This window comes from Maniola jurtina, chromosome 24 (genome assembly GCF_905333055.1).
Source record: "Maniola jurtina chromosome 24, ilManJurt1.1, whole genome shotgun sequence".
Taxonomy (NCBI): domain Eukaryota; kingdom Metazoa; phylum Arthropoda; class Insecta; order Lepidoptera; family Nymphalidae; genus Maniola; species Maniola jurtina.
In genome coordinates, this window is record NC_060052.1 from 2,192,041 (window position 1) to 2,217,298 (window position 25,258).

Consider the following 25,258-nt stretch of genomic DNA (forward strand, 5'->3'; position numbering starts at 1 on the left):
AACCACTCCAGCATTCCTATTTCCTATTGTTAGAGTTCCGTACATCAAAAGGAAAAACGGAACCCTTATAGGATCACTTCGTTGTCTATCTGTTCGTCGTGTCTGTCAGGAAACCTATAGGTTACATCCCGTTGACCTAGAATCATGAGATTTGGCAGGTAGGTAGGTTTTATAGCACAAATACAGGAATAAATCTGAAAACCGCGAATTTGTGGTTACATCATTAAAAAAAAATTAAAACGTGTTTCAATTTTCAAAGTAAGATAAGTATACCAAGTGGGGTATCATATGAAAAGGCTTTACCTGTATATTCTAAAACAGATTTTTATTTATTTTTATGTACAGTAGTTTTTGATTTATTGTGCAAAATGTTGGAAAATACCCGAGTACGGAACCCCCAGTGCGCAAGTCTGACTCGCACTTGGCCGCCTTTTTAAATTGTACGCTCTATGATTCTAACTATCCAGGAATCGAACTTAGGACCTTTAGCCTACAAACAAAACAACCATATCGTTACTGTAAGAGCGATATAATAATAAGACGCCCCTTACATGACATCAGTATCTAATTATTAACTAATTAAAGTAAATAAATAATTTCGGTTTCCCTGGAAATACTGTTCCGGAATCTAGAAGTGTCAGTTATTAATTCAAAGTCAAAGTCAAAATCATTTATTCAAAATAGGTACAATTGTACTCCTTTTGATGTTGAATTTGTACGATATAGTGGTGATAATTAATTACGTAACTTAAAACTAAAGCTACGAGGGTTCCAAACGCGCCCAAGTCTGAGAAGAGAATCGTTAAACAGGCATACTTTCCGGATGTCTATGATATTGGTACAAGAAGCCACAAGCTGAATTCGCTATAATCCACCAAAGCAGACAAACCTGTATGGTACAATGTGCAGCATGCACTGTCCACCCTTCCACTACTAAAGAAGCAGGAAAAGCAAGCAATACACACCACCAACATACAATTGGTTGGTGAGTCAAAATGGTTAACCCCCACTGAGATTTTTGACTCTATCATTTGTATGAGATTACGTAATCCATCCATACTTCCATACTAATTTATAAATGCGAAAGTGTGTCTGTCTATCTGTCTGTCTGTCTGTTTGTCTGCTAACTTTTCAGTTTTCACGGCCCAACAGTGTGACCGATTCTGACGAAAGGTACAGGGTTAGCTTATATCCCTGGGACGGACATAGGCTACTTTTTATGCCGGAAAATCAAAGAGTTCCCGCGGGATTCCTAAAGACTCATCCACTTAACCGATTTGTGTGAAAGGTACCGATGTAGCTTGCGTCCCTGTAATCGAAATAGGCAACTTTTAATCCCGGAAAATCAAAGAGTTCCCGCGGGATTCCTAAGCCATCCACTTAACCGATTTGTATGAAAGGTACCGATGTAGCTCGCGTCCCTGTCATCAAAATAGACAACTTTTTATCCCGGAAAATCAAACAGTTCCCACGGGATCTATAAAAATCTAAATCCACGCGGACGAAGTCGCGGGCATCCTCTGGTAACTAATAAAGAAAACGCTATACTTGCTTTTTTCTACGAAGAGGGTATAGTCATTTCCATTTAGTTTATCCTTTATATCATTGGTTTTCAGTAATGATCGGTAGGCAGCTACTAATCACCCAGATTGGTGGCTAATTTATAATGTCTCAATAGCTCACATAGCTTGTAATTATTTAATTAATAGCAACAAAACAATATTAGAACCTATATGATGCCCGCGATTTCGTCTGCGTGGGTTTAGGTTGAAATCTACAGAGCATACTTTGACTTTGCTTAGACTTAAGTTTGAGTAAAACCAGACAGATTTATGCCAGCGGTATAATGCTGTCTCGTTTCAACAGTGTCTTAAGAGGGCTCTCTCCGTCACTCGTTTCATACAATCGTAGTTCCAATTTCATTTGAATATTAAGCAACCAAAGTCCATGAAATTTTGCAGACATATTCTAGAAACTAATATCTATGTCTGTGGTTTTCCAGATTTCTGTTAAAATATTCGGGTTCAAAGTTACGCGGTCTTAAATATTTTCATACAAATCTTTGAGCTCCTGTAATTTTAAAACTACATATTTTTAGAAAAATCTAAAACACCACAGACATAGATATTAGTTTCTAGAATATGTCTGCAAAATTTCATGGACTTTAGTTGCTTAATATTCAAATGAAATTGGAACTACGATTGTATGAAACGAGTGACGGAGAGAGCCCTGTTAAGGCTGAGCAAAGTCAAAGTGCGCTCTATAAGTAGATCTCAACCTTAGCGTTTAGGTTGTTAATAATCCTGCGAGAACTCGTCACTTTTCCGTTATTAAAAGTACTAAATCAGCCGGCCTTTAGGATGTGAGCTATCTCTGTATCAAACAATACCCACAAAAAATTTTCAAAAATAAAATAAAACCGTCTTCAAAAATCACAAACACTAAAAAGAAAAAATAATTTTTGTTTCTACACGTGTACCTACCTAATGTATGAAGTCGAGCGAGCAAGCGAGCGAAACTAGAAACCTAATTAATGTGTAGCTCATCCGACTTCATACATTTACATTAGGTACGTGTAGAAACAAAAAATATTTTTAACGTTTTAGTTTTTATGATTATTGAGTCGGTTTTTGTTTAGATTTTTTTTTATTTCACAAGTTTTAGAGGCCCACTGTACTAAAATATGCTATGCCCAGTTAAAAACCTACAGTTTACTAAGCTATTACACTGATCGCCAGCAATTTATTCTTATCCATTGAGGAGTCCTGTTCTCCATCTCCGAAGATATTCATCAGATCTTCACCAAATGTATAATGGACCACCTGCAAAGTATACCTACCCTTTCAAATAAAAAAAAAATCCAAATCGGTCCAGGCGTCTTAACATTAAAAAAAAGATTCCGACGAATTGAGAACCTCTTCCTTTTTTGAAGTCGGTTAAAAACGTGATAGCCTAAAGTGTTTAGGCATTATGGCCTCTTAATTAGGAGGTCGGCGGTTCTATCCCGGTACATCTAAAGCCGCATTTTCACTAGGGGACATTTGTTGCGCGACTCTGTCGCTCGTGTCTTTGGTCGCTCGACACGAAATTCACGTGTCCCGCGCCATGTCGCCCGACGTCGTCCGACATCGCTTGGGATATTTACGTGTCGCGCAACTTGTCGCTAGTCGATGGTCTGCGAGCGTCGACGCGCGCGACCTTCGTGACTTCGTGTCCCTCGACAATCGCCGGACAGGCTTTGAGTGGTGAGAACGTGTGTCGCTTTGTGTTCCACTGCACTGAACAGCACTACTTCCTCGGGCGACATACTGATCACGACTGGCCAATGAGAACGAGTCATATGTCGCGGGACATTGTCCCACAACTTTTACAGAGACAACTACGTGAATGTCGAGCGACAAGTATCTGCGACATGTCGCCTAGTGAAAATGCGCCTTAACGCACCTCCAACTTTTCCGAGTTCCCTTCTCATTCTGAAACGAGACCAGTGCTCAGTAATGAGCTGGCAGTGTTTGATGATGATGATGTATTTATATCTATTACCTACTTATGGATCAAAATTGGTTTGTCAAAATCTCGGTCTAATATATAACATCTTTTTTTTGAAGTCGTTCAAAATTGCAGGTAACATTTTTTAAACGGCCTTTTTTTGGTTTGGAGCTAAAAAGTCGTTCCACCAAAACACAGGCACCGAAGTTTCATTTTAAAATTACAATTGAGTACTCCATTAAAGGTCGAATATTTTTAGTGAATTACTTTTGCGACCCTTGTTATTTTTGCTTTAATTTTTACATCAAAGGACAAAGAAGCCTATCTTATTATCAAAAAAAAAAAACCGACAAAGTGCGAGTCAGACTCGCGCACCGAGTGTTCCGTACTCAGGTAATTTTTCCGACGTTTTGCACGATAAATCAAAAAACTATCATGCGTAAAAATAAATAAAAACCTGTTTAAGAATGTACAGGTAAAGCCCTTTTATATGATACCCACTTGGTAAAATTATATTACTTTGAAAATTGAAACACATTTTTTTGTGTGATGAAACCACAAATTCACGGTTTTCGGATTTGTTCTTTTACTTGTGCCATAAGATCTACCTGCCTACAGACAGACAGACAGATGGACGGACGGACGGACACACAGACCGTTTTTCCTTTTGAGGTACGGAATCCTTAAAACTTGACGATATCTATCGATGCAAATACAAATAACAGAGGTAGGTAAATAGGTACCTAGATAATCAATCAATAATTGAAAATTTCAACGATTTCCCTATTTTAGTTGAGGAGATAAAACCCGCTGTAGACAGACGGACGGACGGACGCACGGGCGGACAGGGAAGGCTTCCGTTAGCATCCTTCGGGTATGGAACCCTTTTTTTTGTCTCTCTCGTCTGGCTTTACAAAGATTAGCCAATGTCAAGTTTGTAGTTATTTGTAACAAGTTAGTTAAACTATACAAGTATGGACCCCGTCCGTCCGGCGCTCACCGACATACGCACGGTACCCCCTTAGAGCGCTTTCCAGTCAGTTTTAACAAAAAAAAAAACACTCCAAAAAGGCAGAGCACGCCCGCCTGCTAACACCAACACAGACGAAGTCCCAAACCCTTAAAATACCTATAGTTTTCATCAACGCCAAAACCCACTGCTTATTCTATCAATCTTACCCGCTTCTACTTCTATCTGTAAGTGTTATTATTTTTACTCTGTGACAACATTTAGTACAAGCAAAGACCTTACACATGCCTTACACTAAGTACAAGTATCCGGTCGTAAAAGCTCACCATTCATTCAAACTTGAATGGAAAATAAACGTGACGTGCATGGTGTGAGAGGGTTGCCAGAAGTATGGTAGCTGCCATCTATACGGTAATTTAAACCTTTTAATTACTCTATCTACGACATACGACCGAGTGGTTACTAACATAGGTATGCTAAAATATAAAATATTGTCAGTTTTTTAGGGTAATTCATCCAAGTTCAGGGGGTAATCCTTTTTTTTTTGTGCCCAACTAATATAAATTTTTATATTTTTTTGATATTTTATCACAAGGCAGAATGGTTTTTTTGGAAACTATGGAAAAATCGCTTATCTTTATAACTATTAAAACTAATTTAGCTGATTATCCAATGGAAAGGTATAAAATGACTGAAATTGACAATCAAACATTAATGAGCTACATCACCACAATAATATAATCACATCATATCATTTATTATCTTCTAAGTTCTACATCACTAGATTTAAGATTTACAATCATAAAATAAGATCAAAATGATGTTAAATAATAATTAACGTGCACTAATATTGCTATGCTAAGCAGGGTATTTCAATTTTTTTTTCTTTCAACTGGCTTTTCACAGATTAGCCAATGTCAAGTTTGTAACAATTTTTATGGTAGTTTAATATGAATTCCTAAACTAGGGTAAAACTAAAATCGTATGTGGTAACACTGCCAGCGGCAACAATGGTTGAATGGACCGAGAAACACATACTCATTCATTAAATTCATTCATCAGTCATCACTAAACGCGATTTGTGAAACATGTCCGCCTTTTGTGTTTTTTGACGTAAATATTGGCAAAAATCCTATGGTGTTTGCATTTGCGTGGTGATTTTCGGTGATTTACCAGTGTTATAATGTGTGTTAACGTGTGGTGATCTGTTCATATGAGGCTGTTGTACAAAACTGGACCGATGGAGTCTCTCAGAAAATGGTTCTACAAACCAAGGGTATGCTAAACAATTCTTTATTCTGTTGTAATATCCTTTGATCCATTTTGTTTTTATGGCCTTATATATCTAGCTATGGAGAAGATACACATTATTTTATGTTCAAATCCATTTAACACTGTAATGATGACTGTTGGTATTTTCTTAACGTAATCAAAACTCTTTGTTTTGGCTTGGTGATTCATTTACCTATGTACTGTTATTATTTTCCTTCTAACAGACGTCTGATAGGTACTCTCAAGCAGTTTACACTTCCTTTCGATAAAATGTAGTTATTGTGTATTTATTTATTAACTTATCAACCACTGATTAACATACAGAAATGGTTTTACGTCATTTGAGATCTCTAAAATGTAAAACTTTGCATTATAATAAGTACCGTCGTAACAGAACTGTCGATATTCGATGTTCGGGGGCATGTATTGATACTTTATTTTGTTTGTAATTCTAAGTGATTTGGCCTACTTTCCAAATAATTTTGATTCAAGTGAGTCTATTTGTTGCTAAGTGATGAATGATGTAGTGTTAAGAGTGCTCTCCATGGTTGCTCGTAATCAAGCTGTCCTAATCAACATTTATGGGTAGGACATACTCAAAAGTGACCTCACTCATGATGTGTGAACAATGTGAATTAATGTTTGATATCATGTTAATTTTTTTGGCAAATTAATTATGTGTAATTGAATTTGTAAATTAAGTTTTGCTTGAGTACTTACAATACTTAATATTTTTTTTAAAAAACTAAAGACTTGAAATTATTCTTAAGTAAAGTTTATTTTTTAAAAAACTTGAAATTATTCTTAAGTAAAGTTTGTCTCCAATGGTTTTGCAATTTTGTAGTTTCTTACATATTAACACATAAAGTTACCCCAAAAATTGACTTAAAATAGAGGTGTTTCGAGGGTAATAACTTTCAACAAATATAATTTTACTATACATGTATTTTTAGGGCTTCATACCTCAAAAGGAAAAGAGGAAGAGCAAATTGAAATAACAGCAAGAACTAGTTTCAATAGAGGAATTCCAGGCTCAATAGCTTAGGCAGGTTAATTGTCTGTAGTTTATCCAGTTGTATGTATTAATATTAATCACTTATTTTTTTTTTTTTTTTTATAAAGAATATTAGCCATTTTAATCATGACTAACATTCCCCTTTCCCCTCCAACTAAGCGTAAAACTTGTGCTAGGAGTGGGTACGACAATAGTGCAATGGCTGGGATTTGAACCGCCGACCTTTCGGAATTCAGTCCACTCCTATAACCGTTGAGCTATTGAGGCTATTTAAGTAAATATCACTAGCATATGCATCAGGTTGTTAAATATTCAATGGAAACATTAGGCCTTTGATTATCATCATCATGATCAACCCATGGCCGGGTCTCCTCTAAAAGTGAGAAGTGTTTTGGCCATAGACTACCCCTCTGGCCAAGTGCGGATTGGCAGACTTCTCACACCTTTGAGAACATTATGGAGAACTCTTAGGCAAGCAATTTAGTTACCTACTTAAAACTGAAAAGTTTGCTTGGAGAAGAAATATTTCATACACCCGCAATATGATATTCATAATAATTATGTACAGAACCCTAAAAGAGCAAGGCCCGACTCGCACATGACCGGTTTTTATGGATATAACATAATATGTCATACTGATTTTATTTTGTTCATATAAATTGTAGCGTGTCACCCAGACCGACACAGATAATAACGACTTACTCACCATTACTATTGACACCTCATTCATCAAAATCGGCTCAGTAGTTTAGACTGCTAAAATTATAACTCTTCCTTTTGTATAGTGAAAAATGGGGTCTCATCATCATCATCATCAGCCTGTGGACGTCCACTGTTGGACATAAGCCTTCCCTATAGAGCGCCACCACACCTGGTCTTCAGCCTTCCTCATCCAGCCACTTTCCGCCAGCCGCTTTATATCGTCGGTCCATCATGCTGGAGGGCGTCCCACACTACGCTTGCTTTAACGCGGTCTTCACTCAAGTACTTTCCGGCTCCAACGGCCATCGCCTCTACAACAGGCATGGCCTGCCCACTGCCAATTCAGCTTGCTAATAGTTTGGGCTATGTCAGTGACCTTGGTTCTCCTGTGAATCTCCTCATTTCAGGTCTTATCCCTCAGGGAAACTCCTATCATAGCCCTCTCTATAGCTCGCTGAGCAACTGAATTTGTGAACAAGGCCATTCGTCAGTGTCCACGTTTCAGCACCATAGGTGAGGATGGGAAGACAAAAAATGGGGTCTGGTAAAAATATATTGAATCAAAATATTTTTCCAGCAACTCACAATATGGCTGAAAAATATTCCTATTCTTATAGTTTAAAGCTTGAACACATTATAACTATCTAAGTTACCAAGGTCTTGTTATCTCAAATATTTTATGATAATAATATTGTAAGTACAGATGTTTTCTAAATAAAATGATGAAAACCATTTTTCTGCTTAGTTAACTTGCTTTAACTGATAAGTTGGTAAATGATAAATTTATGATAACATTCATGGCCGTAGCCAGGGGGGGGGGGGGGTTTGGGGGTTCAAGACCCCGCCGAAATCCCAGACAAAAATAAATTGTTTTCAAATTGCAAAGTAACTGGTTCTCGAATTTACAAGCTTTTTGTATATCTATAAAAAAAGTTGCACTCACTTCACTCGCGCTTTTGTATTGTATTAGTTGATTACCTGAACTTAGTTCAAACCTTGTGGAAACTTTGATTTTTTTGGGATAAAATACCAATACAATGCAAGTTACCACTGAATAGTGCCAAATGCCTAAGAAGATAAGCCCTGATAAGGTCGCAAGTATTAATATAGATTTTTGTAAATACAATTAATAAAAATTTCGCGCTCGCTTCGCTCCCGCTTTTATTATATTAGTTGTTATTGTAGTGGTAACCCGGCACTTCGTCCGCATAGGTTTACATTTTTGAATATCCCTAGAAACTCTTTATTTTTCATGAGAAAAGTAGAGTGAGGTGCTTTAAAACATAACATTTTTTATGACTGAGCTCGTGCATCTCTTTGCGCTCACTGCGCTCGCGCTCCTATTTTTTGTTGTTTTCTAACTAGCTATTAGCAAGCTTTATTGTTACTAGAGTTTAGTGCTTCTAACAAGTAAGTGAAGTTCTTATTTAATTTATAGATAAGTATTATATAGTGTAGTTAAATACTTAGTATGACTTAGTATAATCTCAATTACTTAATTAAGTAGATATTATCAGTAACTAACAAGATAATAAAATATGTAGGTTATTAAGTTCATACAAGTAGCTATTCACTTATTATTTACCTATACTTATCGAGAATCATTTCGCGACAATTATCGGGTTTATTGGTTAAGGTCGTTCTTCTGTCCTTGTTTGGTTTGTGTTCTTTTTCTGTTTGCATCTCGCTCTTGCACTTTCACTTTTTTATCGCTTTCTCAATAGCCTCGGGTGAAACTCGGCCGTTCTGCCAAATGTTTCGCGAATGCTACCATTCAATGAATATTGATATTTAAGTATTTACCTATTAACACCTAGGGTGAGACCTACCTTTGCTTAGACTTAAGATTGAATTAAAACGAGACAGATTTATGTCAGAGATATACATCTGTCTCGTTTTAACTCTGTCTTAAGTCTAAGCAAAGTCTGAGTGCGCTTTGTAGATCTTACCCTTATAGTCACCCAGTATCTACTAGCTAAGGATGGACGGCATCAGGCGGACCGCGGTCTGGAATCTTGAACCTTGAATATTTTTAATACCTATCTTTGAATAAGTATATGAATAACATCCTCTATTTGTCTGTGAAACTCCCGTCACAATAGGTTAAGTCGATCTGAAGATTACCCTGTTCAAACAGACAGACATACATATTTAAAAACAGATAAATATGATTCAGTTATGGCACCGTTTAAATAACCATATGACCTTAAAATAAAGTAGTTATTTCGAAATTACAGACAGACACTTCAATTTTATTTATTAGGATAGCTATTATGACATTATGACATAGACATCCGCTAAGAAAGGATTTTTGAAAATTCAACCCCTAAGGGAGTAAAAATTTTTTTTTTTTTATTCACTATAGGTGCTTGACCACAATCACACCTGATGGAAAGTGATGATGTGGTCTAAGATGGGACGCGTTTACCTAGAAGGTGCCTATTCACTCTTGTTTTAAAGATACCCGGATTGTAATTGGTAGGAAACTCAGATCGCGGAAGAGTATTCCAAACCTTAGCCATGCGTATGAGGAATGAAGACGCAAAACGTTTCGTGCGTGTAGATGGAATGTCAACGACATAAGGATGGAAACTCGCCCGACGTCTTGCGTTTCGGTGGTAAAATGGTGAAGGGGGGACAAGATCGAAAAGTTCCTGTGCACACTCTCCGAAATAATAGGGCACTGTTTGTAGTCCACGCGGACGAAGCCTCGGGAATAAGCTAGTAATAAAGAAACAAATACTTTTGTGGTCTTTTCATACCGTTATCAGTAAGTTACATGCTAGACTTGCGGCCGATGACGAATTTTGATTTCATGTCGTCATTCATCAATCCTTGATAAGTAACAAGTTACACACCACACTTAAAATTGATTACGATCTTATCAGTAATTGTTGCCTGTTGGTTATCTGATAAGGGGAGGGGGGGGGGGGCTATTGTGTTACTTTTATTTACTTATTTACTAAGTAACTATGTACTTTAAACAAATATATAAATAAATTGCACGTCTTTGATAAGCCGCCGCATTGTTATCCCAAGAAAACCCCTACCATTATATGTATGACTAGAGGATGGCCACGGGTTCGCCCGCGTGGAATTCGGTTTTTTAAAATTCCGTAGGAAAAGTGTGTCTGTCTGTCTGTCTGTCAAAGAGTGACAGACAGACAGACTTTTGCATTTATAATATTAGTATGGATTAACTAGCTAGCACCGGCTCCAAAAATGTTATTGTAGATCTACATTAACTCTTGTATATTACATAATAAATAATAATATTATGTTCTATATTCGGAAATAAATTAAATTATTTTTAGTGTGTGTGGTTATTGAAGTCAGTTTTTATTATTTTTTGTATTTTTTTTATGACGATTCAAAAGCACTTGTGAAGGTTTATTTGAATAATAACATTATTCTATTCTATTCTAAGGAGATCCGTAAGAGATACTCTCGTTCTCCTACCGACATAGATAGCTTAACCGACCGACATAGGTAGGGTTGCGAAGCTGAAGTGGTAATGGGCGGGGCACATAGTTCAAAAAACCGATGGATGTTGGCATTCCAAGGTGCAATGCACACCTGCATAGCGGAGTAGAGCAGTATGAGCTGCATCTCTTAATAATCTAACGACTGAAAGGCTGAAACTAAGCCTTATCTTTCGTTTTGTGTCTCCATTATTTTATTTCCATTAACAGGGCTCTCTTCGTCACTCGCTTCATACAATCGTAGTTCCAATTTCATTTGAATATTAAGCTACCAAAGTCCATGAAATTTTGCAGACATATTCTAGAAACTAATATCTGTGTATGTGGTGTTTTCGATTTTTCTAAAAATATGTAGTTTTAAAATTACAGGGGTTCAAAGATTTTTATGTAAATTTTTAAGACCGCGTAACTTTGAAACCGAATATTTTAACAGAAATCTGGAAAACTACAGACATAGATATTAGTTTCTAGAATATGTCTGCAAAATTTCATGAACCTTGGTTGCTTAATATTCAAATGAAATTGGAACTACGATTGTATGAAGCGAGTGACGGAGAGACCCCTCTTAAGTTCCTAATGTTTTATCTGGGACGTTAGTAATTACATATTTAATTTTGTGATAATATAATAGCTGGGGAATCTTAAACACCCGTATGTAATTACAACAGCTGAGTTATTTGGTGCACATGATGTCATACCGACTTTTATGAACAAACGATGCATTGGCTGGGTTGGGTATCGAAAGGCGGTTTTGTTTTTATACAACTGTGCAAATAAATAATAATTTTCATGGGTTTATCTACCTTGCCGCTATATCTACCATGATCACATAGTAAGCATAGTATTTTTTATTTTTTTTATTTTTATTCACTATAGGTAAGCGCTTGACCACAATCACACCTGATGGAAAGTGATGATGTGGTCTAAGATGGGACGCGTTTACCTAGAAGGTGCCTATTCACTCTTGTTTTAAAGATACCCGGATTGTAATTGGTAGGAAAATAGTAGGTAGAATTGTTATTTTACTCTTTAGATCTTAGTATTACGAGTATTTTAGTAGTCAGGACTTTTTAACCAACTTCCCAAAAGTAGGTGGTTGTCAATTCAGCTGTGTTTTTTTTGTTTTTTTTTTTTATATACTAAGTATGTATGTACATGGTTTTTTTGAGGTTTCTGGACGATTTGCAAAACTTTTTTTGTAATGTTTGAAGTCGAGCATAATAATAGAAACTAGAAATCTAAGCGTGAAGCTCGCATGACTTCATACATACATAGGTACATATGTAGAAACAAGTTATTTTTTTTTTACTTTGTAGTGGTTTTGGAAGTCGGTTCTTTCAATAATTTTCTTTTTATGTACTTGATTGAAGACTCGTCACATGAGCCTTGAGCTTTAGAAAAAAAAATCCTCGAATGCATACCATTGCGCAACTACGCAAGTCAAGAAGAACAAATTGCATAAACGGGCCGATGAAGACGCATCAGTGCCAAATAGAGTCATTAGTTATGACAACTCTTCCAGTGGCTCTTATTGATATGACAATAAGGGCTATTATGGTATGCACAAGCGATAGATTCAATTGGAATCACGCTTAAACCGACCTCGACATTGCATACGATAGAATGACCATATAAAGGGTTTAGAAATCAGGACAAGTTAATAGCAGAAAGTTCCAAGTGAAAGAGCCCAGGGTGAACTAGTGAGGAAACGGTTGGTTTTGATCCTTAATTGACATCTGTCAAATATTAGGCTAGTGATGACGAAATCAAAGATAGTGCCTTGAACTTTAGGAAAAAAATATATCCTCGAATGCATACCACTACGCAAGTACGCAAATCAAGAAGAACAAATTGCATTAACTGGCCGATGAAGACGCATCAGTGCCAAATAGAGTCATTAGTTATGACAACTCTTCCAGTGGCTCTTATTGATATAAAAATAAGGGCTATTATGGTATGCACAAGCGATAGATTCAATTGGGATCACGCTTAAACCGACCTCGACATTGCATACGATAGGGTGACCATATAAAGGGTTTAGAAATCAGGACAAATTAATAGCAGAAAGTTCCAAGTGAAAGAGCCAGGGTGAACTAGTGAGGAAACTGTTGGTTTTGATCGATATCTGTCAAATATTAGGCTAGGGGTGACGCGAAATCAAAGATACCCAGTCGTTTCATAGCCTACCATATCATAGCATAATATTATACAATCGAAAATTATGTAAATGATAAAAAAGCATAGATTTGATTCGCTATGGAATATTACTGTAAATTGAACAATTGAAAAGAGCAACCGCCGAGTTTCTTGCTGGTTCTCGGTAGGAACGGCATTCCGAACCATTGGTAAATTATTTTGACGATACAGAAGCACTTGTAAAAGTTTATTCGAATGAAAATCTATTCTATTCTACCTAGCGTCAAATGTACTGTAACATTGACGGCTGACCCCTGCCAGTGAAGATTTGTTACAAGTTTCCTTTTTTTTTCTCTCGTCTGGCTTTACACTGATTAGCCAATGTCAAGTTTGTAGTTATTCACAAGTTATGGAAACTATATGTATAAGTATGGAGTCCGTCTGTGCCGGCGCCCGCCGACATACACGCGGCGCCATTTAGAGCGTTTCCCAGCCAGTAAACCACCAATAAACACCAGCAGAACACAAAAACCGGCCACTTCTCACAAAAAAAACACTCCAAAAAAGCACCGCACGCGCGCCAGCAAACGCCACCACAGACGAAGTCCACACGTTTATTGACGATTGAAAACTGTGACAGAACTCAATAGGGTCTTGGACTGTAGTAATATATTGATGTGATGTTTTGTATAGAGGCTGTTTTATGGGGCTAGAATTCATTAACGTAACGGCAACCATGGATGTCCTGGAAAACGCAACAGTTGGTTATTCTAACGAAATCTAGTGAATGTACATAAATCACTTCCCGTAGTAATAAAAATGTTTCTTGTTTGTTTGTTGGTTTGTCCTTCAATCACGTTGCAACCGATCGATCGATATCAACGATTTTTTGCATGGGTATTGGGTATGTATAGTTAAAGACCTGGAGAGTGACATACGCTACATTTTATCCCGGAAAATCAAACAGTCCCCACTGGATTTTTAAAATCTAAATCCACGCGGAAGAAGCCACGGGCATCAGCTAGTATTACGATTTAAGTAGGTATATCTAAGTACTAGACCATGAATCATTCAATCGATGGAAAGTAGAAATAATATATTTTATCATCTGACGTTCAAACGATGAATTTTGGTGACGTTTATTGTTGTAAACGGGTCCGTGGATCATGAAAAATGGATGAAATTGTGTCTTTTTTACATTTTTAGGGTTCTGTACCTCAAAAGGAAAAACGGAACTCTTATAGGATCACTTTGTTGTCTGTCTGTCCGTCTGTCCCAATCGTGACTATCAAGGAAGTACCTACTTCCCGTGACCTAGAATCGTGAAATTTGGCAGGTAAATAGGTCTTATAACACAAGTAAAGAGAAAAATCCGAAAAGCGTGAATTTGTGGTTACATAACAAAGAAAAAATTAAAATGTGTTCATGAACAAATAATTAGTATTTTCAATATTCAAAGTAAGATAACTTTACCAAGTGGGGTATCATATGTTTGGGCTTTACCTGTATATTCTAAAACAGGTTATTATTTATTTTTATGCATATTAGTTTTTGAGAGTTTTTGATTTATCGTGTAAAATGTCGATAATTACGACTGTAGTACGGACCCCTCGGTGCGCGAATCTGACTCGCACTTGGCCGGTTTTTTTGGACAACAGTGCGCCATTTTGAATTGTTTTTTCGTTTCGAGTCTCCAGTAGAATATTTACATAACTCGTTCACCGAAGTTGGTATTTCGGTTCACTTTCAATTTTTATTCCAAAAAGACATTAGTGTCCATTTATAGGCGACCGGTTCTGCATCCATCAACTAATGCCGTCAATCATGAGTGATGAATGATTGATGAAGCACGGAATTTATCATGCAAACATATTAAACGGTAGGTCAATCACTTTATGGTACATCACAGCGAGTGACTGCAAAACGCTACCTCCCTGGCCTCCCTGGAAGACCTTTCTGGTGCAGTGGTAAGCGCTGTGGTCTTATTAGTGGGAGGTCCCGGGTTCGATTCCCGGCAGGGGTTTGGAAATTTCTGACCTGGTCCGGTGGGAGGCTTCGGCCGTGGCTAGTTACCACCCTACCGGCAAAGCCGCGTCGCCAAGCGATTTAGCATTCCGATAGGATGCCGTCTAGAAACAAAAGGGGTGTGGGTTTTATAAAAACAGTCTTCCAGGTTTACCCGCTTCCATCTTAGATTGCATCATCACTTACCACCAGGTGAGATTGCAGTCAAGGGCTAACTTATATCTGAATAAAGAAAACCGGTTCAAGTTTTTTATAACCGTATTTTCACGGATTCAGATTGCAGATCGGATGAGTGCGTGACCGTTCTTAAGTTGGTAGGGACTTGCTTAGGTAATAAACAACCAGACACAGAAAAAAATTGTACGAGACTTTGTATTTGGTAAATAAACATTTTTCATTAACCCCCGACCCAAAAAGAGGGGTGTTATAAGTTTGACGTGTGTATCTGTGTATCGGTGTATCTGTGTATCTGTCTGTGGCATCGTAGCTCCTAAACTAATGAACCGATTTTAATTTAGTTTTTTTTTGTTTGAAAGGTGGCTTGATCGAGAGTGTTCTTAGCTATAATTCAAGAAAGTCGGTTCAGCCGTTTGAAAGTTACCAGCTCTTTTCTAGTTGTTTCTGTAACCTTCGCTTGTCGGGGGTGTTATAAATTTTTAATTTACACTTGTTTTTTCAATTATTTTATTTTTATTAAGTACCTACCTTGTACCTACTTTAATTAAAAGTAAACCGTTGAGCTATTGACCTCGCCATGTGTCACATTGCGAAGTTTCTAGAAATTCTTTCCCGCTAAGGCTTCAACGTGCATCGAACTCTTAATTAAGGGCTACGGACTCTGATGGGTTCAAGGTAATTCAAACGGATTATTGCCTGTTAAACATTTTCAAAATAAAAATTAAATATTTCTCAAAGTAAAATTGTTTTTCTGTCGCTTGGTATATTTTAATGGTTGTAGTACATTTATATTCATGAACTCAGAATTTTCTCCTCTTTCATTTGATACCCCACTCGATACAATAGAAAAAAAAAGTTTTGGAGACCTCCACTTTTTTTGATGTAACGTCTTACCTACCTAATCAATTTTTTTCGTAAAAAATGTAGCCTATGTCACCTGGACCTTTACAACGAATCAATGACACCTCATTCATCAAAATCGGCCCAGTAGTTTAGGCGCTACGGTGGAACACATAGAATCTGGATACAAACATACATACATATGTAACACTTCCTTTTGGCTTTGCCGCAGTCGGGTAAAAAACAATTTATCCACGCGGATGAAGTTACGGGTACGGGGCATGTACGGGGTATCAGCAAGTTCTTAATATTTTGATAACTATAGATCCACGTAAAAACCTATAAAGATACTCTATAGTGAACACGAGAGCACCGCGTGAACTCTTTATTACTCACAATGCATAACAATCCGTGTAATAATACTGGCCGGCCCTCGGGCGATTGCGATGCAGTGGGTTTATCCTCTGGACTTTCGACTGGCTAGACCGCTAGACCTTAGAATCCATACTAATATTATAAATGCGAAAGTGTTTCTGTCTATCTGCCTGTCTGTCTGTCTGTCTGCCTGTCTGCCTGTCTGTCTGTCTGTCTGTCTGCCTGTCTGCCTGTCTGTCTGTCTGCTACCTTTTCACGGCCCAACAGTTCAACCGATTCTGACGGGTACAGAGTTAGCTTATATCCCGAGGACGGACATAGGCTACTTTTATCCCGGAAAATCAAAGAATTCACACGGGATTCCTAAAGACCCATCCACTTAACCGATTTGTCTGTTTGGTACCGAGGTAGCTTGCGTCCATGTTATCGACATACACAACTTTTTATCCCGGAAAACCAAACAGTTCCCACGGGATCTTCAAAACCTACATCCACGCGGACGAAGTCGCGGGCATCCTCTAGTATTTTTAACCCCCGACCCAAAAAGAGGGGTGTTATAAGTTTGACGTGTGTATCTGTGTATCTGTGTGTCTGTGTATCTGTGTATCTGTCTGTGGCATCGTAGCGCCTAAACGAATGAACCGATTTTAATTTACTTTTTTTTGTTTGAAAGGTGGCTTGATCGAGAGTGTTCTTAGCTATAATCCAAAAAAATTGGTTCGGCCGTTTAAAAGTTATCAGCTATTTTCTAGTTTTCTTGAAGAAAAGAAGGTTAGATAACCCTTAGGTTCATAATATTCAAGTGTCAATTGACAAATGTCAAGCTGTCAAGATGGACGTTGCCTAGATATACATAGTTATTTATTTGAAAATGATTTGTCGGGGGTGTTGAAAATTTTTAATTTACACTTGTATAATATAAACCTAACCTACTTTAACTAGGACGTCATTCCTAGGATTTTTCCCCTGTCTCTTGAAGGGATTTGTCAGCGAGAGTATTATTATCATTTATTATGGCTGATTTATCATTCGCGAAATAATCTTAAGGCCTCATTTACACGAGACGTCCAAATAGAACAGAATATGTATTCCCAAGTAGGTTTTTTATCGCAGTGTTGTATTTTCAGTAATTTTAACTCTACAGTTAATGTACTTTAACCTAATTCGGACGAGCGTAAAAAAAAGCGTTGCTTTAAAACCCGGCGTTGCGCTGAAAATACAAAGTGCGCGTTAAAAAAGCGTTGACGTGTGAACAGATACTTGGGGATGCGTTTGTTCTATTTGAACGCTTTTTTAACGGACGTTAAAAAAGAATGCGAATGAGGCCTTAGGAATTCATTTTTCTTTACTCCCTAAACGCTACCCTTACTTAAAACCTTTACTGTGTTTTGAGATAAAGGATCCATGTAGTTTTGCGTAGTCCTTATCTTTCGCTTCTGTAAAATAAGAGAGTAGACAATGTATGATACATTGTAAAATTTTTTAAATTCTAATATTTTTAAGGGGCTTTTATAGGTGTCCTATATGCCAGCCCCATCGATACAATCTAAATTAAAATTAAACTAGGTATATACCTAAAAGTAAATTTTTCTTCTGATAAGACGTGATAACTGATAAGCATCAAGACTTGATTTGCCTTGTAGGTATGTCATAGAATTCCGCAAAGCAACGGCTGATACTAATTTCTAATTTAGGAATTCAATATTATACCTACCTAGTACCTACTTACTTGGATTCCAAACGGGAGTTCTTGAGAGTTGTTTATTTTTTGTCGACTGACGCTCGAGTCTGCGACCTAGAAATAAAAGATTAAACTTTCGATTTTTTTTTCGTCTTTGTTCGTATCACATCCTTTTATAGAACCTATTAACTTTTTCGTCCGTACCTCCATTTGGATGAAGGGTTATACCAGAACCGAATATGAGAATCCTTGAGTTATAAATGGCCTGATATTATAAGGAAGCAATGTGATACCATAATATTATTATGAATAATGTGAATCAACGAACTTTCAATATTATTCTGTTCTGTGTAATAACTATTTGTGATTTTGCATTAATTCAATTATTAGGTAAGCAAGTAGTTACTTTTGAGTACATAAATAAACATAGCTAAGCGTATACCTAATGGTTGAAAATTTTTGACCTTTGACCAATTCTAATTGCGTCCGAATTCCTCGTTTATTGTAGGGCAAGTATTCCGAACACGTCCGGAATATTGTTATCGTCAAGTAACCCATTCGTTCGTCGAACAAAATTCGTTTACTTATTATGTACTTATTTTCAAGTCAAGTGAATAGGCATCTTCTAGGCAAGCGCGCTCCATCTAAGGCTGCACCATCACTTGCTAGCAGTTCTGATTGCAGCCAAGCGCTAGTCTATAAATTGAAAAAAAAAAAAAACTTCCAGGTACAGAAAGATCACTCCGCAAAGCCATTTAAATATAATAGCGACTAACATTGCAATAAATTCAGCTCTTACAGTGCTATGGCCTAAGATTTAATAAATGCTTCTCTTTCTATCACGTTAACTCTTACCTTTCTCTGTCTCTTATGAGACAGATACAAAAAGCGGTTTTGCCCCTCGTCCGATCCGAATTCGCAATAATACGGATATAAAAAACTCGGACCGAATTCAGATATTGCTTACGCATTAATCCGATCTCTGATCCAAATCCAATGTATTCAGAAGACATCTTTGACGTATCTACGTCATAATATGTCCGATTTGAATCCGAGGCACATCCGAGATATTCTTACGGATGACGGGCAGAACTCGGATGATGGAAGTCGGACCTTGAGCGTTAGCTACTATACGAATACAGTGGACCCCCGGTAATCCGACAAACGTTTTGCAGGGCAGTGTCGGACTATCGAATTTGTCAGATTATAGAGTACTGTCTAAGACCCCCTATAGTCCGGCGTTTTTTATTACAGAGTACCTTGTAATCCGATAAATTAAAGATCCAACGATAATATTCAATATGTCAAAAGTAAACCACATCACATCACACTAATATTATAAAGGGTAAAGTTTGTGTGTATGTGTATATGTATGTGTGTGTGTATGTTTGTTACTCCTTCACGCAAAAACTACTGAACAGAACGGACAGGGGCCGGATTACCGGGGGTCCACTGTAGTTCTATGACTACTTCGGACCGTATTTTCACGGACTCGTATCGGATGAGTGCGTAACCGCCTTTACGCAAGAGACGTCGGAGGCACGCGCCGTTCGTAGACATATTTCTTGGGTCACGTGACCAAGAGTAGTACCTGCTATATACTGAATCTATTTTTCCTTATCTGACAGACAAGTAGATTCGCGCTGAAAGGCGTTTTGCGTCATCATTTCTCAAACGGCTAAGAGTTTGGAATAATCTTTAGTTTTTCCTACCAATTACAATCCAAGTATATTATATACAAGTGTAAATTAAAAATTTATAACACCCCCGACAAGTGAAGGTTACAGTAACTAGAAAAGACCGAAAAGACCTGATAACTTTCAAACGGCTGAACTGATTTTCTTGGACTATTCCGCGCCTACTATCTAAAGTATCTGAGTTTTCCAAAACATCATTTTCAAATAAATAATTATGTATTTAGGCAACGTCTATCTTGACAGCTTGACATTTGTCAATTGACATAATATTATGAACCTAACGGTTATCTAACCTTCTTTTCTACAAGAAAACTAGAAAAGAGCTGATAACTCTTAAACGGCTGAACCAATTTTTTTGGATTATAGCTAAGAACACTCGATCAAGCCACCTTTCAAACAAAAAAAAGGAAATTAAAATCGGTTCTTTCGTTTAGGCGCTACGATGCCACAGACAGATACACAGATACACAGCTACACAGATACACAGACACACAGATACACAGGTCAAACTTATAACACCCCACTTTTTGGGTCGGGGGTTAAAAACAAGAGGGAACAGGCAGGTATCTTCTAGAACGTAAACACTTCCTATCTTAGGCTACATCATCACTTTCCATGACGTGTGATTGTGGTGAAGCGTGTGCCTAAAAATAATAAATAAAATACGCGTTCCATACGACCTTTTTTTTAAATTCAGATACAAGTTAGCCCTTGACTGCAATCTCAGCTGGTGGTAAGTGATGAATGATGATGCAGTCTAAGATGGAAATGGGCTAACCTGGAAAGGGTATAGCAGTTTTCATTAAACTCATACTCCTTTGGTTTCTAGACGGCATCGTAGCGAAACTAACGAAAATAACTAGTTATAAATATATACTTGTTTGCGTTTATGCAGCTGCAATTGCTATTGAGAGACTCAATAGCTCAACCGTTAAAGGAGTGGACTGAAAACCGAAAGGTCGACGGTTCAAACCCCGCCCGTTGCACTATTGTCGTACCTACTCCTAGCACAAGCCTGACGCTTAGTTGGAGAGGAAAGGGGAATATTAGTCATTTAACATGGCTAATATTCTTTAAAAAAAAAAAATCCTGAATCTGCTTTAGTAAAATAGTTTTCCACAATATCCCGGAAAGTTTTGGATGGATTAAAACTCTCTGTATGTTAAGTACGTAGAGCCATTTTCCGTGTGGAGTTGAAAATGACGTAACTGTGTTGTGACGCATCGGCAGTTGATTATACCACTCATACCGCCAAAAGGACCTTGTAACCAAAACATTGAGGCCTGGGCAGACACAACGCGTGGCGGCAGCTGCATGGCAGAACGACACGTTGAAACACGTACAACTTGTGTGAGTTGCTAATTGCTGCATGTTGATGCGTGGATGATAAAATTAAAGATATTTCTTCTAAAAATGAATTTATTGGTGCGCAGACCGTTTGGTTTTTTAACAAAGAGAAGAGAACAAAAGAAAATTATAAAAACGTAAAATGACAATCTAGAAAAATACAAAAATACATTAGGATAAACAATTATTTATGGTCTTTGTCAACATTATTAAAACTATTCGCAACAAAGTGCATTTGCCGAGAACAAACTGTAGGCGCTTCAACACTGCATACACATACCTTTTTAGGGTTACGTACCTCAAAAGGAAAAACGGAACCCATATGATCACTTTGTTATCTCTCTGTCTGTCTGTCTTCCGTCGGTCTGTCCGTCCGATAATGTAAATAGTTACTTAATAATAATGCTCTCTAATAGAGCTCAAGAGCTCACAATTCGGTCAGGAGAGCGGTGAGCACAAAGAGCTCACCGCTCCTTCTCATTGAGATAAGTTACATGCATGCCGTCGAAGGGGCGCGTCGCCATAGGTATAATATTATGTATAGTCTTGTGACCAAGTAAACGCGACTTGTTCTAGGGCCGTTGTTGGATAGTGGATACGTCCGTCGTCGCGTTGTGTGTGACCAATCCTTCACGCCTCTTGAGTGGCAAGGACCTTCGAATAAAAGCTGTATTTAGTACGATTTGATGTGGATTGTCAAGCTTGACGATTTGCGTAACGTTTGTTTAGTTTGAAGTAGTAGAGATTCCCATTACTTATCTTGAAGATAAGTTCAGGATTCTTTTTAACCCCCGACCCAAAAAGAGGGGTGTTATAAGTTTGACGTGTGTATCTGTGTATCTGTCTTTGGCATCGTAGTTCCTAAACGAATGAACCGATTTTAATTCAGTTTTTTTTTGTTTGAAAGGTGGCTTGATCGGGAGTGTTCTTAGCTATAATCGAAGAAAATCAGTTCTGCCGTTTGAAAGTTATCAGCTCTTTTCTAATTTTCTTATAGAGGTTTTTGTGTCGGGAATTTTATAAATTTTGAGTTATTCTGTATTAATCTAGTATAGAGACAAATCGAACGCAATTCGGCGAGAAGAAAATACGCGCTCGGAGTTACTGTGCATACTAAACAATTAAGAGGGCTCTCTCCGTCACTCGTTTCATACAATCGTAGTTCCAATTTCATTTGAATATTAAGCAACCAAAGTCCATGAAATTTTGCAGACATATTCTAGAAACTAATATCTATGTCTGTGGTTTTCCAGATTTCTGTTAAAATATTCGGTTTCAAAGTTACGCTGTCTTAAAAATTTTCATACAAATCTTTGAGCCCCTGTAATTTTAAAACTAAATATTTTTAGAAAAATCTAAAACACCACAGGCACAGATATTAGTTTTTAGAATATGTCTGCAAAATTTCATGGACTTGGTTGCTTAATATTCAAATGAAATTGGAACTACAATTATATGAAACGAGTGACGGAGAGAGCCCTGTTAAATATCACTTGCTTTAACGCTGAAGGAAAACATCGTGAGGAAACCTGCATGCCTAAGAGTTCTCCATAATGTTCTCAAAAATGTGTGAAGTCTGCCAATCTGCACTGGGCGAGCGAGCGTGGCAGACTATGAATTGATGGATTGAACCCTTCTCATTCTGAGAGGAAACCGTTCTCAGTAGTAGGCCGGCAATGGATTGATCATGATGTTGATGATCTAGAATCTAGAATTTTATAATAAGGACGAGCAGGTTCATTTGTTATATAACTAGTTCAATAGTCGTTCTGGGTACTTAAATCAAGATTATGAAGACGTTTTAATTTGTTGCAGGGGAACCCCGCAGTTTTTCCTCCTTTGATCAAGTGTAGAGCTCTTAACATTATAGACATGTCATATAAATAAGTTAAGGGCACACAATGTAATCCTTTATGAGCGCTAAAGGTGCCCACGCACTCGAACTGAACTACGCGTCGCGTCAGCGCCCCGCACGATATTCTCTCCAGCCGCGCCGCGCGGGGCGCTACCGCGACGCGCAGTTCCGCTGCAGTTCAGTTTGAGTGCGTGGGTACCTTAACTCGCCACCAAACTGCTGTGCAGTTTGGCGAGATGTAAATTATAAGTAATTCGTGTTACTGCATTATAATAAATTAAAAAAAAAATCTTTTCCACCTTGAGCTACTATTGGATAAGCATTAGACCGTAGTAAATCTAAAAATGGTATATTTAATGATAAAAATAACTTCTCTACACACTATACTATGTTTTCGAGTTGAATTTTCGAATGTTTTTTTTTAAAAACATGTTTGTGATTGCTTGGTGACTCAAAATGGTTAACGCCCACTGATGTTTTTGTCTCTATCATTTGTATGGGATTACGTAACAGAGAGAGCGCTATACTAACTTCTTTCCGTGGATAGAGTATAGTTTGAGTTATTCTTAAAAAAGACAATGCGTCTGGGCTCTACTTTGCTGATGTGCGTTGTGTCTCAATGCCCGCTCTGACCCTTAGGTACCTACGCAAACGAATACTAATTTCATAAGTGCAGTTTGCACTTTTTCTTCTCTGGTCTGGCTTTACACTGATTAGCCAATGTCAAGTGTGTGTAGTTATTTACAAGTTAGGAAAACTATATGTATAAGTATGGACTTCGTCTGTGCTGGCGCCCGCCGACATACACGTGGCGCCCCTTTAGAGCGCTTCTCAGTCAGTTCCTCGGTCAGTTCCACCACCAATAAACACCAGCGGGACACAAAAACCGGCCACTTCTAACAAAAAAACACTCCAAAAAATCACAACACGCGCGCCAACAAACGCCACCACAGACAAAGTCCAAGTTTGCACTTAGCTAAGTTGTGTCGTGCGAAACCTGTTTGCAGGGTTCTGTACCCGAAGGATGCCAACGGGACCCCATTACTAAGACTCCGCTGTCCGTCCGTCCGTCCGTCTGTCTGTCTGTCTCTCTGTCAGCGGACTGTATCTCGTGAACCGTAATAGAGAGATGAAATTTTCACAGAATATATCTATTGCCGTTTATAACAACAAATAATAAACATTTCAAAATGGCCGCCATGAAAAAAAAAAAGTTATTTCTTGTACGATATAGTACGGAAGTCGGAACCCTTCGTGTGTGAGTCTGACTCGCGCTTGACCGATTTTTTGCAAAACAAAACTTCTTCGTATTTTGGGAGGTCTTTGACTCATCTCGTACAAGTCTCTTGCTTAACGGTCGTGTACCTTATGTGTTAAACTTTTTCAAAAATCAAGAAATTTTGAGTTTAGTGTGCATTGGGGAGCGAGCAATGAATGCAACAATGGCGATATTATTTTCAAGCCCTTATAAGGTTATTATAATAAATTTTACTAAGTAATTATTAAGTAACTAGATGATGCCCGCGACTTCGTCCGCGTGGATTTAGTTCTTTTTTTAATCCCGTGGGAACTCTTTGATTTTTCGGTATAAAAAATATCAAATTTCAAATAAATTGGTTAAACGTATAGGCTTTTAAGAATCCCTTAGGAACTCTTTGATTTTCCGGGATAAAACGTAGCTTAAACTATCGGTTAAACTGTTGGGCCGTGAAAAGCTAACAAACAGACAGACACACTTTCGAATTTATAATATTAGTATGGATTTTATTATCATCGAAATTATGTTTAATAACTTCATTGCATTCGTTAAGTACTGATAAGCGTTGTTCGTTTGTGATAACGAGGTCTTACTTTCTGATTGTCGTAACTCGTAAGGTTGTGGATGTTTTTTTTCATATCCTATAGGTAGAGTTTAATATCCATTAAGCTTTTTTCATGAATACTTTCTATCTTTGTTGTATCTATTCTACTCGCTTTACAACCTCTCGCACTGCCAAGGATTATTGGTAGAGATCTCTTATACGAGTAGAGATATTAAGCGCTTCCCTGACCACTTTTTCTTTTTTTTTCTCTTTGTTGTTACAACTTTCTGGTACAAAAAAAAATAGAGTTACTAGTAAGGTACCTATGATGTTTTAGGAAATGGTTTTATGTTAAGATAATATAAATTATCTTTCCTTTCTTAGTGGTGATAG

The 25,258-nt window shown here is 37.6% G+C and overlaps 1 protein-coding gene across 2 annotated transcripts in view; it reads left to right on the top strand.

Moving 5' to 3' along the window:
• Positions 1 to 5,509: 5,509 nt before the first annotated feature.
• Positions 5,510 to 25,258, top strand: part of LOC123877600 (lateral signaling target protein 2 homolog) — a 51,729-nt gene continuing 31,980 nt past the window's right edge. For both annotated transcript variants that reach the window (XM_045924402.1, XM_045924403.1), the window contains exon 1: positions 5,510 to 5,735. In XM_045924402.1, the coding sequence (XP_045780358.1) occupies positions 5,673 to 5,735 (63 nt within the window). In that variant the 5' untranslated portion in view covers positions 5,510 to 5,672. The remainder of the gene's footprint in view (positions 5,736 to 25,258) is intronic.